At 44.2% G+C, this 20,414-nt stretch overlaps 1 protein-coding gene across 1 annotated transcript; it reads right to left on the bottom strand.

Moving 5' to 3' along the window:
• Positions 1-4,976: 4,976 nt before the first annotated feature.
• ccdc22 (coiled-coil domain containing 22) lies at positions 4,977-19,148 on the bottom strand. The gene is made up of 16 exons (XM_034085207.2): positions 18,701-19,148; positions 18,007-18,184; positions 17,454-17,586; positions 17,189-17,295; positions 16,656-16,734; positions 16,128-16,297; positions 15,254-15,469; positions 14,783-14,941; positions 14,305-14,424; positions 14,120-14,236; positions 13,931-14,032; positions 13,649-13,756; positions 13,353-13,448; positions 9,887-9,946; positions 9,727-9,801; positions 4,977-5,627 (listed from the first exon to the last, which is right to left on the bottom strand). The coding sequence occupies exons 1-16, from the start codon at positions 18,748-18,750 to the stop codon at positions 5,514-5,516; spliced, it is 1,884 nt and encodes a 627-aa protein (XP_033941098.1). The 5' UTR covers positions 18,751-19,148; the 3' UTR covers positions 4,977-5,513.
• Positions 19,149-20,414: the final 1,266 nt, after the last annotated feature.

Below are 20,414 nucleotides of genomic sequence, written 5' to 3'. Positions count from 1 at the left end.
GTGCTCCAGAGAGAGGATCCTGACCTTCTACAGGTGCTCCATAGAGAGGATCCTGACCTTCTACAGGTGCACCATAGAGAGGATCCTGACCTTCAGGTGCACCATAGAGAGGATCCTGACCTTCTACAGGTGCTCCATAGAGAGGATCCTGACCTTCAGGTGCACCATAGAGAGGATCCTGACCTTCTACAGGTGCTCCATAGAGAGGATCCTGACCTTCTACAGGTGCTCCATAGAGAGGACCCTGACCTTCTACAGGTGCACCATAGAGAGGATCCTGACCTTCTACAGGTGCTCAATAGAGAGGACCCTGACCTTCTACAGGTGCTCCATAGAGAGGATCCTGACCTTCTACAGGTGCTCCATAGAGAGGATCCTTCTTCAGGTGCTCCATAGAGAGGATCCTGACCTTCTACAGGTGCTCCATAGAGAGGATCCTGACCTTCTAGGTGCTCCATAGAGAGGATCCTGACCTTCTACAGGTGCTCCATAGAGAGGACCCTGACCTTCTACAGGTGCTACATAGAGAGGATCCTAACCTTCTACAGGTGCTCCATAGAGAGGATCCTTCTTCAGGTGCTCCATAGAGAGGATCCTGACCTTCTACAGGTGCTCCATAGAGAGGGTCCTGACCTTCAGGTGCTCCATAGAGAGGATCCTGACCTTCTACAGGTGCACCATAGAGAGCATCCTGACCTTCTTCAGGTGCTCCATAGAGAGGATCCTGACCTTCTACAGGTGCTCCATAGAGAGGATCCTAACCTTCTACAGGTGCTCCATAGAGAGGATCCTGACCTTCTTCAGGTGCTCCATAGAGAGGACCCTGACCTTCTACAGGTGCTCCATAGAGAGGATCCTGACCTTCTACAGGTGCTCCATAGAGAGGATCCTGACCTTCTACAGGTGCTCCTTAGAGAGGATCCTGACCTTCTACAGGTGCTCCATAGAGAGCATCCTGACCTTCTACAGGTGCCCCATAGAGAGGATCCTTCTTCAGGTGCTCCATAGAGAGCATCTTGACCTTCTTCAGGTGCTCCATAGAGAGGACCCTGACCTTCAGGTGCTCCATAGAGAGCATCCTGACCTTCTACAGGTGCTCCATAGAGAGGATCCTGACCTTCTACAGGTGCTCCATAGAGAGGATCCTCACCTTCTACAGGTGCTCCATAGAGAGGATCCTGACCTTCTTCAGGTGCTCCATAGAGAGCATCCTGACCTTCTACAGGTGCTCCATAGAGAGGATCCTGACCTTCTACAGGTGCTCCATAGAGAGCATCCTGACCATCAGGTGCTCCATAGAGAGGACCCTGACCTTCTACAGGTGCTCCATAGAGAGGATCCTGACCTTCTACAGGTGCTCCATAGAGAGGGTCCTGACCTTCAGGTGCTCCATAGAGAAGATCCTGACCTTCTTCAGGTGCTCCATAGAGAGGACCCTGACCTTCTACAGGTGCTCCATAGAGAGGATCCTGACCTTCTACAGGTGCTCCATAGAGAGGATCCTGACCTTCTACAGGTGCTCCATAGAGAGGATCCTGACCTTCTACAGGTGCTCCATAGAGAGGGTCCTGACCTTCAGGTGCTCCATAGAGAGGATCCTGACCTTCTACAGGTGCACCATAGAGAGCATCCTGACCTTCTTCAGGTGCTCCATAGAGAGGATCCTGACCTTCTACAGGTGCTCCATAGAGAGGATCCTAACCTTCTACAGGTGCTCCATAGAGAGGATCCTGACCTTCTTCAGGTGCTCCATAGAGAGGACCCTGACCTTCTACAGGTGCTCCATAGAGAGGATCCTGACCTTCTACAGGTGCTCCATAGAGAGGATCCTGACCTTCTACAGGTGCTCCTTAGAGAGGATCCTGACCTTCTACAGGTGCTCCATAGAGAGCATCCTGACCTTCTACAGGTGCCCCATAGAGAGGATCCTTCTTCAGGTGCTCCATAGAGAGCATCCTGACCTTCTTCAGGTGCTCCATAGAGAGGACCCTGACCTTCTACAGGTGCCCCATAGAGAGGATCCTTCTTCAGGTGCTCCATAGAGAGGATCCTTCTTCAGGTGCTCCATAGAGAGCATCCTGACCTTCTACAGGTGCCCCATAGAGAGGATCCTTCTTCAGGTGCTCCATAGAGAGCATCCTGACCTTCTTCAGGTGCACCATAGAGAGGATCCTGACCTTCAGGTGCTCCATAGAGAGGATCCTGACCTTCTACAGGTGCTCCATAGAGAGGATCCTCACCTTCTACAGGTGCTCCATAGAGAGGATCCTGACCTTCTTCAGGTGCTCCATAGAGAGCATCCTGACCTTCTACAGGTGCTCCATAGAGAGCATCCTGACCATCAGGTGCTCCATAGAGAGGACCCTGACCTTCTACAGGTGCTCCATAGAGAGGATCCTGACCTTCTACAGGTGCTCCATAGAGAGGATCCTGACCTTCTACAGGTGCTCCATAGAGAATATCCTGACATCACCAGGACGGAGCTGCCATCCATGGAGGACCTCTACTCCCAGCGGCTCAGGAAGAAAGCCCTCAGGATGATCAAAGACCCCCATCACCCCAGCAACAAACTGTTCTGTCTGCTGCCGTCTGGCAGGCGGTCCCGCAGCATCCTCCCACAGGCCATAAGACTATTAAACACCCAAACCTTTTAAAGAACATCCATAAACATTCATCCGTTTGCATCTATTTATCTAATATATCATATTCCATTTACTTGTATATCGACTCTTCTTGCACTATTGAATCTGTTTTATTTGTTCTATGTCCTATATATATATATATATATATATGTGTAGCACCGTTGGAGGAGCCTGTGACCTGTGAAGTGTTTCATTACCATATCTACACTGTAGCTAATGTGCAAATGACAATAACGCCTTGAATTGAGACTAATTTCAGTTGGGCCCAAAACGCTATCAAGAACAACGTTAAGACAAAAGTAAAAATAAAACGATTAAGCAATTTATAAATAGCAGATGAATAAATGATGTGTACGTCTATTCATTTAGATTATTGGTTGTTCAATACCAAAAGGGTATTTGATTTATTCTGAGTAGCGTAATTTATTTTTGACATAGTGATACGTTTGCTAATTTGTCTGCGCTCCTTTTGTTTATTATATTTCTTTCAGTGTGAGTAAAATACTTTGAATAGCCTATCAAATAAAGAAAAGGTATTCGAGCATGCGTCCTCTGTTGCCCTCAAGCCTCTGAGGTTCGGGCAGAGAAGTTGTAATCTGCTCTGACCAACTGAATAACTCACCTTGTCGTCATTTCTCAACCTCGAGATGCAATGGTTAGCCAGAAGGAACTGTTCGTGGAAAGCCACCACTTGGTCACCATCAACAACACGTATGTCAACTGGGGAAAGGTCAAGGCAATGTTAGTCATTGATTCCTCGGCCAATCAGAGCGCTCCATGCTGAGCCTTGGCAGACCAGAGTGGCTCTCCGGCCTCCATTCATTCAGGGCAGGTGGACGAGTTCCCATGCGAGCAACCACATTAGAAAGCTGCTGTGTGAGCAACGGGTTAGCACATATTCATTTGATATTATTAATGCTTCTTCTATAAGGAATACAGTTAGAAGTCCTATTTACGATCGAATGTTGTTCACGAGCCTGCTGTTATTAACATGAAAACAGCCTGGGGAGGACTTCCGGTCCCATCTGGATGACGAGACGTGTTTGAATGCAAAGAAGATTACATGTTCAAAACAAAGTCTCATGAGACCCAATACAAGATTATTCACAGACATATAACCCCAGCTATTGGATGTAAATATGATCCCTTGTGCAGCTTGAAATGTAAAAATAGCCGTGGCACAGTCCTCTCATGGACCCTAAAATGTTTATTTGTATACTTTACTAAAGTGCAAGAACTGAGTACTCCTCCCACCTCTGCCAGGATAACCGGAGGTACATAAAGGTACTAAAAACACAGTGTACCAATGACATGTCAGTGGGACATGAAGTGGCTTTACGACACACAGCAGCAACTTATGAGTTGGTGGTCAGGACCCCCTTTACCCCCGTCTCTGTTTCAGCAGAACACTTAACTGCTCCTGGGGGCCGGGCCGGCCCCTGTGGAATGAGAATGATTAGCTTTCAAGCTTTAGCAGACAAAGTTTTGTTTCTGTTTCTAATTCCAAGCACTATCTATCCCTCCAACAGAATGAGCGTGTGACAAAACACGAGTGGCAGAGCATCAGCCCCTCTCAGCCTCACAGTCACTCTGTTCTAACGTCCACCGCAGGGCGATATCTTTGAGACGTCACAAATATTTGTCAAAATCAGTGAAAATGGTATGGGCTGATCATTTATAAACACATCCAAAAATACAGCAGCACAATAACAGTGGATATTAGATAGTAGGCAGGAAGTGTAGATAGTATGGTCTTAAGATACTACAGCAGAAGTAAAAGTACTCATTCTGCACAATGGCCCTTTCCAGAATAATACAAAGTACAGAAATATGATCAGGTAAATGTACTTTAGGTAGTATACTGTAAGTAAAAGTACTCATTCTGCACAATGGCCCTTTCCAGAATAATACAAAGTAGAGAAATATTATCAGGTAAATTAGGTAGTATACTGCAAGTAAAAGAATGGATATTTTTACAGTATCTTATTATGGAAATTATATTATCCTGTTTTTATACACGCAATAGCCTTTTGGTATTGTAACAGTCAGTTTGGACCAAATGTAGATACTAGAAATACTGTGTAGAGTGAAGTACTGCATTATACCATGTCAGTATATGTGTTATTATGTGTACAAAGGAATTAGTAACTGAGTTAAAATAAATGAAGCGTAGTAAAAAGTATGATTTGCCTCTAAAAATGTATTCGAATAGAAGTATAAAGTAGCATTAAATGGAAATAATCAAGTAAAAGTACAAATGTAAAAAACATACTTGAGTAAATGTACTTAGTTACTTTCCACCACTGGTCTTCTTAAAGATTACAGGAGCTGCTCTCAAGTGTGTAAGGCATCTTTATTCAAGCTCGTACCATATATACAACAATACTTTGCAGATGGGGCTGGACCACATCACCATTGGAATACATTCAGTTTCATTCAGCTCGAATACCATCCCGTCAATGAAGGAACTGCTCATGTGGGAAAATGCTGGAATATTCCCTGTATTAAAATGCCCCAGTCACAGGTTTGATTTGATCCAGATATGTTGTGATAACATTTCATACATCAATATGAAGGACGTAACATTGGCACAGAACGGTCTGACAGCGCCCTCTGCTGTCACTGTATTGTTGCATCAGCCCAGTGCACGTCCAGCCGTAGAATCAGTTTAAAATTAAACACCAATTGTCCTCTTCATCCACCCGGACACTTTAAAATGCCGGGTTAGTTCCGTGGTTCAATCGTCAGCTTGTCTCTGAGGAGAAGCTGCTCTCGCAACAAGAGGTGAGCCGCAGACTCAGCTGTGTGGAAACTGGAGTTCTGTTTGAGTCCCATCCCGTCCCGTCCCCCCAGCAAGTAGACAGAGGTCCTTCAGCCTTCTCGGACTTTGGCAGCAAGAGCAGAGTTCTCCTGTCGAATGGCCTTGTAGTCGCTCAGAATCCTCTCGAGGTTGGCCACAGTTTTACTGCCGTTTTCAGTCTCAATCTGTGCACAAAGGTTCAATTCATCATTCTGGATATAAACTGCATTTTGTAAGTACTTGGACATTTTGGCAAATACATGTTAATTGCATTCATGTGTGATGTCCATAGACACTTAAGGATCCCCTGAGAAAAGCTCCCTGATCCAAAAACATGATTTAGTCCGCTTAAGAAAGGTCAATGTTAGAAGGATTAATCAATGACCAATGACTAAAGTTATTGATTGCAAAATTATGATTTGGAGACCGAATGTTTTTCTTTAGCACTGTCAATCAAATCATTTTTCAGAAATAAGTCCAATCAGTTTACACAGAGTGAGTGGAATATGGTGCTAGAAGGATTTCAGCGTTGTGTTTTTACATTGTGGTGAATCTCGACATACAGCGTCAGGATGTGGAAACTATTTTTGCTGGAAAAATAAAATCAGATTCTTGTTGTGATGAAGAGTGTATTCTGGGAGTTTCAGAAGATGGGAAGGTATTGGCACGGTGTATGTGTAGAGTAGAACGACGTGTCCTATAGTTAAGTATCCTGGAACAGGAATTGTGTACAACAAAAACAACGTGTCTACGTTCTATTAGCAGAAACCAAGAGGCAGGAGGAAAATGTCCTGCTTTAAAGCCATCACAGAGACACTGTTAACAGCTGTGTCTGAAGACTGACATACTTTCAGGTCAGTATGTTGTACTTATTTTGGTGTTTCTACCGTAACAACCAAATGAAAACAAAACAATTAAAGAGGGAGAAATAAATTAAATATCTGATGCCACCTGCACCTTTTGATAGAGAACTGCTTCCGTCTCTATGAGACCCTCCAGAAAAACGCGATTCTGCGATCGCAGAATTTACCGCATAATCAGCAAAATGGCGCAGATTTTTAAAAGGCCGCATATTTATCAAAAGTCGCACAATCCCCGCATTTTTCCACACAAAGTTGAGAAAAAAAAAGTTAACTCGTCTTGACGTGAAGTGATGATGATGATGATGATGATGATGATGATGATGATGATGACGGGACGTCATCAGCTCGCGCATCACAGAAGGTAAACAACACCGTAGAGTGAACGTGTGGAGCTCACACGAGAGAGAAAACACCAAGATGAAAACATCTAATCCATCTCATTTACCGACAAACACTTCTGCTAAAGACCGGGCAAAGCAGTTCCCCGATGTCTCGCACGAAAGTGGGGGGAAACTATTCTGCACCCCGTGCAACTGTGTGTTGGAGCCAGGTTGGAGCATAAGAGAAAATCGACGGTGACGACCCACTTCGATTCATTCAAACATTCGAAAATGCTTTCTGCTGCTGCGGACAAGAAAGCCAAACAACTCACGTTCATCGAGGCATCGGCCTCCAAAACCCTTTCGAGGGCTACAAGAAACGAGGTGAGTAGCCTACAAGACTGAAGCTGGTCAGATAACGAACGAGTAAATGAAAACAGAATGAGGTGGAGAAGTGTGTGTGTGTGTGTGTGTGTGTGTGTGTGTGTGTGTGTGTGTGTGTGTGTGTGTGTGTGTGTGTGTGTGTGAGAGAAAGAGAGAGTGTGATTAAAATAGCCCAATTGCTTTTACAATAAATACACATTGAATGTGTTTAATTGAATAGTAAAGGGGTTTAACGTTAGTGGCAGGTTGTGTGTGAGAGAGAATAAATAAATAAGACATCCCAATATTTATTTTTTCCGCATATTTAGCATATTTCACAACTTCCCGCAATTTCACCGCATAAAATCACATAAAACCCCGCATGTTTGATCGCATAATCAAGGATTTTTGCCCGCGTTTTTCTGGAGGGTCTACTCCAGAGGTGGGACCAAGTCATTGTTTTGCAAGTCCAAGTCAAGTCTCAAGTCAGGATGGGCAAGTTCAAGTCAAGTCCAAGTCCTAAACTTTGACAAAACAAGTCTTAAAGAGCCCGTGACAGCATCCCAACAACTGTTGTGCAATGAAATATTGGGCTACTAGTCATCTCGAACCGTCAGTTTAAAAAAGAAAAAGCGATACCGTTCCGTTAAATATCAATAATTTCGAACATCGCGGGGAAATTCCTTCGACTCATTTTGAAGTTTTGGGGGAAGCCGGAAGTGACGTCAATGCGGGAACGCTTCGAGAGCCAAACACGGACAAAGTGTGTTGTCATGCGTAGAAATGGTGAATTACTGAGATTAGGCTCGTTAATAGCGTTTTAATGAAGCTGACTACAGTATATTCATATCTGTCAGTGCTTTCATGTCAATTCGGCGACATAAACATAAATGATCGTGGTGAAGATGATGATTACATTAGGATTACAAATCGGGAGTGAGAGCTGCTGAATTTCCTCCCGTCGGATGTGATATCAAAACAAATCGATTATTTTTGTGGTTGTAAACTCAAGTGGATGAAACTACATTTATTAGTGCTTTCATGTCAACGCGGCGAACATATGATACATTAAATGATGAGTGAGGATGATGATTAAAAATCGTTTGTTTGTGCCGGTCTGCATTTCCTGATGAGAAAACAAACCGATGCTTTCTGTAGTTGTAGTACACCAACAACATGGATTAAACGTGTGGTTTTTTTACCACAATGTTGAGGAAATTAATGGATAAAATGCACAGATTATTATTATTATTCCCACTCCGATCGGGACACTAGGTCCACCGTTTCCCCGCAGCGAGGCTCCCCCCGTTGACAGTTTACGTGGGCTGGGTGCAGTGGCGGACTGGCCATCGGGACGAATCCCGATGGGCCGGTACCGAAGTGGGCCGGTCGGATAAGTAACTAGCACATCCCCCATAGGCGGCGCGTGAGGCTCAGGTTTGGGAAGGCTAAATAACTTCTTTTACCTGACGCTGCTCGCCTCCGGCGTCTATAGAAAAGAGATCCACTCAGTGTGCGGAGTTTAAATCTCTCAAGTCATATTACAGGATAAAGGAAATACAGTTTAAACTGCCGTATGCAGAGAAGACGCCGACGTGTCGCACTTATCATTCATATTACATCATCAATCAGATCATCGATCATATAATATCATAATATATCATATATTTCCTGATCTGAGTCAGCTTCTCCAGCCTCATCTGGCCGTGCAGCACTCACAGTGTCACAGACTGGATGCAGAAGTATTATTTTAAGCAACACATTAAGTTGACGAAACACTCGTCGAGTCAAATGTAATGAAAGTCTTAGACGTGAACGCGCTCTCAGCTGGAGAGAGAAACCCTGGCTTGATTTACCGAGTTGATAACCAGCGTCGTAGGACCGCTTAGCGAGATCTCGTTTGTTAGTTTGTTGTTGTTAGTTTGTTTGTTACTCAAACATATCCAGGGTCTGTTGAACTGGCTTCGTAGTACAGGGCACAGGTGGCTAGCAGCGCTAATGTCAAAGACACAGACATTATACATTATATTTGTATTTTACCAGGATGCAGTGACACAAATATTTACATTTACTATCTACAGCACCCGCCGCCCCTGACATCCCCACTCCCCCCGTTGACAGCTTACTAGCGGTACCGAAGTGGGCCGGTCGAGAGTCCCGGGATGATTTGTAGTCCCAGTCCACCACTGGCTACATGACCGTATGATCGCCCATATTGACGCACCTCATTCCTAAACTTCTAACAGATACAACATAAACCGATCCTTCAGCCTCATGAGCTCTCAGACACGTTCAACATGAACCTGTCATCGCTGTCTGAGCTTGCTGCTGTGTGCGCCGTCGTGCGTTTACATCTGACTGTATATATATAAAGGTTTACATGCAGATGCTGGGATCCTGGACGGTGCAGCTGGAGCGCTGTGCCCGCAATGACGTCACATCATTTGGCGGGACTTGAAGAATCCAGAGAAGATCCAGAAAATGGTCAACATTGAGATTAATGGTTATCAAAGTACAAATATCCAAAATCAGTTCAGTAACGCTTTTCAAGGGGACAATATGTACTCAAAGTGATGGGCTTGGATGATGGGGGAAACCGTGTCACAGGCTCTTTAAGCAAGTCATTATGTGCACCTCTGGTCTACTCTATGCTAAACTAGGATTAGGCTCCAGTCTGTGATGGCCAGATGGAACTTGTCATCTGACTCAGCAGTGATCTGATGCAGTGTAGTTCCTACCTGCTCCTCTAGATCTCGAATCTCCCTCAGGATTGTCCCGGTGTACTCGATGGTCTGGATCAACTGATTACAGTTCTGTAGAAACATGGACAGATGACATGTTACACCTTCACTGATGAGAGCAACGGAAGAGAGCAAACCAGATAACGTGAGGACGTACTTCATGCAGGGCAGCCAGGTACTTGTAGGATTTGCGGACGGATTCATCTTTTTTGGCGTCCTTTAGATGAAAAAATGAATTAATACATGGGAAATTATTTAGTACTAACATACAGTATATATTGAAAACAACCATTTCAAGAATTCTCTTTTTTAATTAAATTAACTAATAACGCCTTAACCACATATGATGAAGCAACACTATAGATTGTAAATAAATTGGCCCGAGATAGCAGCAATATATACATACATATATACATATATATATATATATATATATATATACACACACCGTGACGGTTTGATTCAGAAGGAGTTTAATTGATAAGATCCCTGATGTTAAGGTGACCAGAATATTTATTTCCACTGTGTACAACATGTTGTAAGGGACCCACAATCTATCTTTATGCAAGGGATAATGTGCAGCCAGGCGGTCTCTATGGGGAAGAGAACACCTGCATCTAGATCCCTCTGCAGGTGGTACTTTAACAATATTTTGATGCCAATACTTTTGTACTTTTACTTGTAACATTTTGAATGCAGGACTTTTTATTGTAACCGAGTATTCCTACACTCTGGTACTTTTACTCAAGTAGCCTACAATATCTGAACTTCTCCCACCTCTGGCAATAAATCCTGAGTGGTTACCAAAAAAAAACCCTGTCTCCAATATCATTGAAAAGCAGCAGATGCTGCTTCTTTTTTCGGTTTTCGCTAATTTCTTGACTTTTTCCAACGCGCATGCATTTAAATCCGGCTCCCCGTCGCTCTATAGCTGGCCTGTACCACTACACCTGCTGTCTTTGGAGCGTCTGCCCCCCACCCTTCTTTCACATAATGGTATGATCCTAGTGTGTCCTCGTATATGATTGGCCGCATGGTGGCCCAGCTAAATAAAGTCCCGCCCCTGCCTGCAAGGATTCTCCGCAAGAGTAGGAGCGGCTGAAGATTCTGCTCTCCCCGACGGGAGGCTGCTCTTCTAGCGGCAGCTCGTGATCGGCGTGTTGGAGACCTCTGAATTAAATGATTAAGTCACCTCAAGTCAGAAGGCTCAAGTCCAAGTCAAGTCCCGAGTCATTGGTGTTCAAGTCCAAGTCGAGACGCAAGTGTTTTGTCAAGTCGAGTCCAAAGTCATCAAATTGGTGACTCGAGTCTGACGAGCAGCACTGCAGCGGGCAGTAATGCAGCTGAACCACATTAATAAACAATACACCACGGCACTCTGGAGAAAGGTACAAGGTTGGAGAAGTCGTTATTTTATTTAATCTGGCTTCTTATAATTAAAAACTACCCGACGCAGTCCTCTATTGATGTTGTTGTGAGCGGTGTTGCGGAGAAAATCAGCGATGTAAAACGCCATAAGAAGGCACGTAAACGGTTACACGATGACGCAATAATTCACCTTTGAACCTAATTCACCTTTGAACCAGCATATGTAACAATGAGTGGACCAAAGAAAATAAAAGTCAACATTGAGTGCCGAGTTTATAATGAGGAGTGGACAGCTAAAAAATGTTTTACCGATCTGCTGCTGGCCCGGCCGGTCTGTCAAATGTAAAGCTCATAGTGGCCCCCGAGACAAAAGGTTTGCCCACCCCTGCTCTAGAGGTTGCTGCTTCTCTGGACCATAATACTATTCAAATAAAATGACCATAGAAACGTCACATGGGGTTCTGTCACTAGGGCTGCAACAAACGACTAATTTGATAATCGATTAATCTATCGATTAACGAAACGATTAATCGATTATTCGGATCGTTAAGGTTTTAACTGTACTACTACTTATATCGATACTGCTTATCGATCCGGTCCTTTTAACGATCGTATTAACGGTTCTTTTGACAAGAAATAAGGTAAACTAACTAAACAAATTGTGAACAAAACTAACATTGCTTTTTATTTTTAATTAAATGCATAATATTTCACATCAAAAGAAACAACAACGTTTTAACAAATGGTATTAAATAATGTGATGACAGAACTGTAAACAGAATAGCTGAAACTTTAACAAAATAAATAACTCAGTTTCCTCTAATCATTACCCCATGTTTGTATAATGTAGTTAGCTCCGTGTGTTGCTGCTAGCATGCAGAACACCTGACGTGGAAACGTTACTCGTGGATGGAGCTACAGAGCTGCTAGAAAGACAGTGGAACCCGGTGCATTCCTCCGTCTGGATGTGGAGCACTTTTGATAAATGTTTAGACACATTGCTCGTGTTACCGCCCTCACATGCTAAACTCTTATTCCACTTTTGGTAACGAGCATTGTCCCCATCGACACGGCTATAGTTTAACCACAGCTCGGAGCGCGTTCTCTCCGCCATCTCCTCCGTGTGTGTGTGTGTTGCTGCATGTAGCAGCTGCGTGTGTGTGTGTTGCTGCATGTAGCAGCTGCGTGTGTGTGTGTGTGTTGCTGCATGTAGCAGCTGCGTGTGTGTGTGTTGCTGCATGTAGCGGCTGCGTGTGTGTGTGTGTGTGTTGCTGCATGTAGCAGCTGCGTGTGTGTGTGTTGCTGCATGTAGCAGCTGCGTGTGTGTGTGTTGCTGCATGTAGCGGCTGCGTGTGTGTGTGTGTGTGTGTGTTGCTGCATGTAGCAGCTGCGTGTGTGTGTGTTGCTGCATGTAGCAGCTGCGTGTGTGTGTGTTGCTGCATGTAGCAGCTGCGTGTGTGTGTAAACTGCCCCGCCCCCTCGCAAGCAGGCGGGGGAGAGATCTCTCTTCTGAATTGGGAAGATCGAAAATACATTATAGACGCATTTTGTAGTCATATTGCATATTAGAAACAGAGTTGGCGACACTAAGACTGCGATATAATGTTTATGTAGCAATAATACACATGACATATGTTTTAAATGTCTCCTGTACCGATAAAAAAAGAGCGATAACGTTGGAGCTTAACGGGGTGTCGAACACATGTGATGACGTCACCAACGAATCGACGACTGAATTAGTTGCCAACTAATTTGGTAATCGATTTTAATCGATTAAGTCGATTAGTTGTTGCACCCCTAGTTCTGTGGCACATCCTTATCTTTAACCAATCGGGCATCATTAAGTATAATGTTTGTAAAACAAAAAGTGATAGAGGTCTTCAGCTAAGATCTTAACGTGGATCTTAGAACAGTAAACTCCCTTGAAATGTTTAAAAGCAAATTAAAAACCAATTTTTTTTAATATGGCTTTTAATTTGGGTTAACTTTCAATTGTCACTAGTATCATTGTCCACGTTTTACTGTATTTTCTTTCTGTTTTGCTTTTATTTTAGAATTAGTTTTTTTAATTGTTTTATTTTAACATATAATCACTATAGATGTTTTATCTTGTTCTGTATTCATTTTAATATTATTTTAATATTGTTGTTATGTTTTCTGCAAAGCACTTTGGGCTGCTTTGTGCATGAAAGTTTATTATATTATTATAAAAATACTATTTACTATTCAGGAGTACTGATAAAAAAGAGTGCTACCTTAAAGACCAGCTCGTCAGTCACGGCGAAGGTTCTGTCCAGTTTCCCCGTCAGGCTGTTGATCTCTTTCTGGAGATCCTTAGTGTCAGACAGAATCTGCAGAGCGGGGGCGACGACACACAGTGTTAGTGAGGGGATGTTACAGCTGACACAAAGACATTTAAATGTTCTCCATTGAAAGTTAAAGAACATGCGTTGGCTCCACACATGGTAACAGCAGCAGGGCCGCAGCGGTTTGGCTTGCTTTATGTATTCATTGTTTCCAGTTCTGACTTGTGATTTGCTTTTGAAAGTACCTTTGTGATTTCCTCCTTCTGTTTCTTGATGTTGCTGACGATCTCTAGTATCCTCTGAGTGTACGCTGACCGGGACGCGTCCTGAGGAAGATTTTCTAACTCTGTTACCTACGGTGAAAAAAACCACACATACGGACAAACAAACATTTAGCGCATTCAACAAAAAAAATACTTTTACACAAACCTGTGTCAACACGACGCTTGCAATCGTAACTTGTGAGTTGACCAATTATACTAATACATATCAGGTACAAGTAAAGAAAAGCAAGTTAAATCCATTACCAGCTGTTTGTAGGTCTCTTCTTTCCTCTTGGCCTCCTCTGTAGACACACGGATTTTATCGTGCACAGATTTGATTTCAGACAGCTTCTGGGATGACTCCAGCTGAACAGCATAAAGGCAGGAAATCAGAATCTGAAAGCGATGAATGTTCTGTATCAGATGAAGCGACACATTATGGGCCCCACTTACATCTTGTCTGCTGCAGATTTCTTTGAGCCTGCGGTGCTCGTCGATGAGTGGAGCGCGGTGTTTCTCCCACTGACAGGCCAGGTGCACCACCCGCTTGGCACTGGCCTCCACCAGAGCCTGGAGGAACAAGCACAGCGTCTCAGTCTGAGAGCCCTGACCGGGCAGATTTTACCCCGCTATCCTACCTTCAGCTTCTGCAGGTTGTCGTCTGAGTCTGGCAACAGGTCGATTGTTTTCTTCTTCACCTGCATCTTCTCCTCTTTTTCAGAGTTCCCCAACTCTCGTTGCTTCAACTCGTCCAACACCTGCACCAAAAACATTACACATTTCATTTTACATCCTAATTTACTTGTCTTGCAACATTCTCTTGCACTATTTTATTTATGCTCTGTTTCTTCTTGCACTATTCTTATTGTTTATTGTCTTATATATATTTATGATCTGTTGGAGGAGCCTGGGACTTGAGATTGTCATTGCATTGTACACTGTAGCTGTGCATATGATGATAACGCCTTTCAAGTGAAATATTAACTCTTCATTGTGTATATTGTGACTGCTGTTATGGAAGCCTATATGAACTGAGAAAGAACCAAAGCCAAGTGAACTTACATCAACTTGATATGTCTAGGCTACATCTTCAGTTCTTCACCGTGTGTGTGTTACCTGTGCATGAGTGACGGTCATGTGCTTCATGTCTGCAGTGAGCTGGTCCACCTCGCTGCAGAGCTGCTGCTCCTGGAGCGAGAGCTGCTCCTCCTGCCGCCGCAGCTGGACGTCACTGTCCGACTGATGGGCGAAGGGGACGGAGGTGCTGGGTTCTGTCTACACACACACACACACACACACACACACACACACACACACACACACACACACACACACACACACACACACACACACACACACACACACACACACACACACACACACACACACACACACACACACACACACACACACACACACACACACACACACACACACACACACACACACACACACACACACACACACACACACACACACACACACACACACACACACACACACACACACACACACACACACACACACACATTAGGGAACAACCAGTGTAAAGCAGGATGTTGTTATTTGCTTGTGCCTGGTCCTCACTTTTGTGAAGGTGAACTTCTGTGTGTGTGTGAAGTGGCTGCCCTTGGTCAGGATGTGGTCAGAGGGGGCGGAGCCTCTGAAGGCCTGCAGGAGCTCAGACAGGTCGCCGTTGGGCCGAGGACCCCCCGAGGCACTTTCAGGAGAGGGCAGTGCAGCCGAGCGGAGCTGCTCCTCGATGCGTTTACGCAGCCGGGTCAGTTTCCTGGAGAGATACTCCTGTTCAACACACAGGTAACACGGCATGGTCGTTAAGAAACAGCACCGTCGGCATCATACAGGGTCCGACGTGTGGCAAGCACTGCAATGTGTACGGGCAGATTAGCCTGTTGTGCAGAAAACAACTTCTAGACTCACAAAGGCTCATTTGACTACTCACTAGACCCGGACTGTACCAGATATGGAGGAAGTCTCCGTGGCGTCCTCCATCAGCCAGTAGCGTGCCGAAGTCAAGTGACTTCCTCTGACAATGGCCAACTGAGCATTGATGACACCCTGCAGCTCTCTGCTCATCTCATAATGGGTAGTGAAGAGGAGGGCCTGGTCGCACTAGCAGACAGCTAGCGATCCGTCACTAAGTTACACATTACTAATGGAGGACTTGAAGTCCTTATAGCATTCAAATGTGTGAGTTATATGAAAATGAGGCCATGTTTATACGTCATTAATGTGCAGATAAGATATAAACACATTCTTTTTAAACAAGGCAGTTATTCTACTGGCTTTTTGGGGGGAGTTTACACAATTTCTTCTTACACCAGTCTTGCTGTTGTCTCTCACTTGATAAAAACACATTTACGTGGCCGTATGTTCAGAGGATCCAAAGCACGCAGTGTAAGAGCCTGTAACCTGAAGGTGACTCAGTGTGAGGGCTTGCCTGTGGTTTGAGGCGGGACAGGAGGCCCTGACTGTTCCACTCGCTGTCCCACTCCTGAGCAGCGCTGAGCTCTGCTGTGTGCTGCTCCAATATGGACGCCACCACTGAGGCATGATGGGAAGGCTGTGCAGTCACAGGAGGAAGAATGTCTCGATGGTAGTCCTTCACCTCTGAAATCAAAGAGCCAGAACACACACTTATTATGTCCTCCTTACTTTCTAAACCGTGATTTCAGCAGAAATCTGGGGGGTCTGGCTACATGCTGCATCTCCCACTAAGCTTCACTCAGCTTTATTATGTTCCACCAACTGAAAATAATATATTTACTTCATGTTATAATTGTAGACGTTCTTAACAATTTGATCAAAAACAGGCACATTTGGATCATTATTAATTAGGGAAGTTGCTGTTAATATTGAAATATGAGACAAGCTCAATGACAACAGAACTCTGAGGGACTGAGGACACAGGAACCCAGACGAAGTGAAAGCGTGCAGCGTGTTTTGAAGTGTGCAGCCGGAGGCCTACCTTTCAGCGGCTTCTTCCCAGCAGAGCAGTGTGCTAAACTCAGAGGCTGGACATGAAAGCTGTGCAGTGCTCCTGGACTCTAAACAGGAAGGAAAAACATCAGAATACGAGTCTCTTGGCAGGAAACAAATGATAAATAACAAGTTTCAGTCTGAAGTTCAAATCAAGACACCGAATGTCTCGACCAAAATGGAATTGTTTCCTGATGATTATCCGCTGATAAGAGGTCCATCCAAATCCAGCTTTATTATATAACCATCACAGCTTTCCTTTGTATGTTATGTTGTACTGTCTTTTTTGCACCTGTATATTTACAATAAAAACACACATATGTTTCATCTGGTCTTAGTTTTGAAGATTACAAAGGATTGAAGTTGACATTAGTTGTCCTTTATGTCAAATACCTCAGATACATTTCATTAAACAATGGAATCATCTCTGGCCCTGGTCAGATGTATGCTGGCACTCGCTAGCTGCACATCCCGAAGCATTAAAGCTTTTCTGGAGATCAGAATGCAACAGGAGGACTTTACTTGTGTCTGGCTGTGCAGAGGCAGTCTGCAGTGTGGAGGCAGCCAGGGCACAGAGAGCTGAGCTCGGATTGCAGCAGCGATGGCTCTCTGCAGGACCGCAGATTTACCTGCAGGAAGAGAGGACAGCTGACTCATCGATAAGGTGTAACAGTGAGTATTATATTACTACCAGGAATCAGGTAGTATATGCATAAATAAAAGGTAACAATGGAACAATACATGTTGAACATTTCTTCTTTTCTGTGTGAGTAGAGGGGGGGTGTACCTTGGGGCTGGTCTGAGGCCTCTGCACTCTCTCTGGGCAGCTTCTCCACCAGGAACATGAGCAGGGAGCGGATCTCCGGCTCATTGCTGTACAGAAACGTCTGGTAGCCGATCTCTCCTTTGTAACCAATGTCCTGGAAAGCAGCAGTTTGACATGTTACTGTACTCAAACTGACACATTAATAACACACTGTTGGGTTTTTCTAAACACTATTTGGAAATGGTATTGATGGATTTAACAAAGACAATCTGACTTCAATGTCCACATACAAGCTTTTTTCAGGGCTTTCAAACATGGTTTTACATTTCATGGTCAGCCTCTGTAGATGCTGGTGTCAGTGGTCATTTATAGCTGAGCCAAGTCCATGTAAGACAGAGACCATGACATGTGACTGTAAGCCGCTGAACAACTTTGTATGTGGAATTTGAGATAGTTCATAAGAGATTTCTTTGGTCAAGAATAGACACTTTCATCCGGTGGGTTGAACCTTATTATGTGTAAGCACTGAACAGCTACATGAAAATGGTTATAAATAATAACAGAGTGGTCTCACCTGACAGGCCTGTGCCAGGCTCATGCCCACTCTGAAGCGGGCAGACATGCCGGGGGGCAGGGAGGTGGGCAGCGCGCCCCCAAGACCGGGGTCGATCACCCGGACACATCTGACCACCGCCTCCACTATGAGCTCACTGCTGAACTGTCTGACGCTGCCCGTCTCCTCACTCACCTCCCTGTGCCAAACACATGATCAACATGTTAATATGGAAATAAAAAGATAAAAGAGAGGTCTTATCTTTGGTCTACCCATGGCAGTAGCACATGACTTGATGATGTCATGTACTCTGTATCATTTGATTTAGAGTTTGTTCACTTAATCTGCCAAGCTTAATACAAACTGGAATGATCAATCAAAGGTTTTCACTTTATTAGAACATCTAAGCTTAGTTTTGAAGAATTCTGAAATATTGTCCAGATGTTTTTATTCTACAGTGAGTAGCATATGTAAGAAACTGGAGGCCATAGTTAGTGAAGTGTCTGTCGCTGTCTGTGTCCTCACTCACCTCCCTGTGGGACACAGTCCAACCTCACAGCCTCAGGTCTGATCATGTGATGGGCTGACTTAGCTTAGTTTCCTCATAGCATGTTGCCAATCACCACATTCACCATTGTACTGTCAACATTCCAACATGTCCTAAGGTTGGCATAGTATACTATGTTAGTTAAATCAATATACTGTGGATACTTACGTGCCAACTTGTTTGAGGGCGTGAATCAAAATCTTGTCAACTTCTTCCATCGCTGTAGTATTTCCGTAGAGATACGAGCCGATAGACACGACTGTAGAAGATTACCTCGTGCAAGTCAGTTATTTAATAACATCAAGTTAGCTAACATTAGTGTATAGTTCGTACGGATGAGAGGCTATAGAACTAGCTTCCATCTTCTGTTAGCTAACTTGGGAACTAGCTACTTTTTAATTAGCGAAGCTGACACTACACACCTCCCTGATAAACGCCATTGTCATTTCCCGAGTGTCTGAAGCGCCTAGTTATAAACTAGCGTTTGTTATAATAAATATATTATAGTTCCCAACTATTAAACTGACATGTGTGTGTCTTGTTCAGAGCAAGCCCCCAGGAAGTGCCCGGTCGGACTCTGAGGAAAATGTTCGTTGAGGCCAAATGACGGTACTACACTTCCGTATCAGTCACTGGGTCTTGTGACACTAGAGGTTTCTCAATACTCTTAATTCCCCCTCCTCGATTCCTATCTTCGAATCCTATTTTAGATACTTAGTCCCGCCCACAGGAGATGCGAGCGGAGGACTGAGGAGGGGAACTGAGGAAAGAGGAGGGGAAGCAGCAGGTGGTTAGAGAAATTCTGAGCGGTCATTTTAAAGAGACGTCCATTAATGATGACAGGAGGCACAGCAGCCCTCTGTCTGATGGACAGATGTGTTCATGGCGACTTATATATTTACTTTTAATTCATTCACAGTGCGGTATAATGAGACAATAACAGGCTACAGATGCGGACATATACACACTAGAGATGTTAAGATTCACCGATTCGCATCGGTGCACCGGTGTTGTGTCACATTATGCCTCCCCAGGCCCGGTTCTACGGGGGTGCATAAGGGTGCATTGCACCCTCAGTTGAGTCGTTATGCACCCTCATTTGAAAAATGAAAAGTAAAAAAAAGTAAAAATTAAAAGTGAAAAATATTATATTTTGCCTACTATTACTAACAATAGTAGTAATAATAATAATAATAATAATAATAATAATAATAATAATAATAATAATAATAATAAGAAGAAGAAGAAGAATATAGTTGAAATAAAATAAATTGTAATTGTGGTTGAATAGCATTGTTTGCTGCATTTATTTGATCAATTTAAACGGTAAGTAACGTTATTATGTCAGGTGCGCGTGACCTGTGCCGCTGCACATTCATCATCTGCAAGGTGCTTACACAGCAGTCAATGATGGACATCAGAAAATGGTTAAAACAACCAGCCCTTATCGCCAGCATACACTGCATCTACTGCAGGTAATAACAGTTCAGATCATGGGGACATTACGTTACTGTCGTGGACACTAACGTCCTCCTGCCCGACTCGCCGGCTTTGCCCGCCTCGCCCACAGAGGCGGAGCAGCCACAGCCGTCTTCGTTGCCCCAAACGCCGCCACCCCTCGGCGGCCCGCAAATGCCAGAGGACCTCTGCAAAACAGTCTGCCCAGGTATATTTAAAGAAGTACCCAACTCGCCTGTACAGTGGGGTAAGGTGCTCATTTTGCAGCTCATGGTTTCAAAACAGAGATTGGCTGGGATATTCATGTGAAAAATATGCCATCTTCTGCTATGCATGTAGACATTTCGGTTCAAGTAAGTCAGATGCCTTCACCACAACTGGCTACAACAACTGGCGCCATGCTCTTATAGGCTACGTGATAAGG

The sequence above is a fragment of the Pseudochaenichthys georgianus genome, chromosome 6, assembly GCF_902827115.2.
Source record: "Pseudochaenichthys georgianus chromosome 6, fPseGeo1.2, whole genome shotgun sequence".
Taxonomy (NCBI): domain Eukaryota; kingdom Metazoa; phylum Chordata; class Actinopteri; order Perciformes; family Channichthyidae; genus Pseudochaenichthys; species Pseudochaenichthys georgianus.
This window is presented reverse-complemented; position numbering and strand designations above follow the sequence as displayed.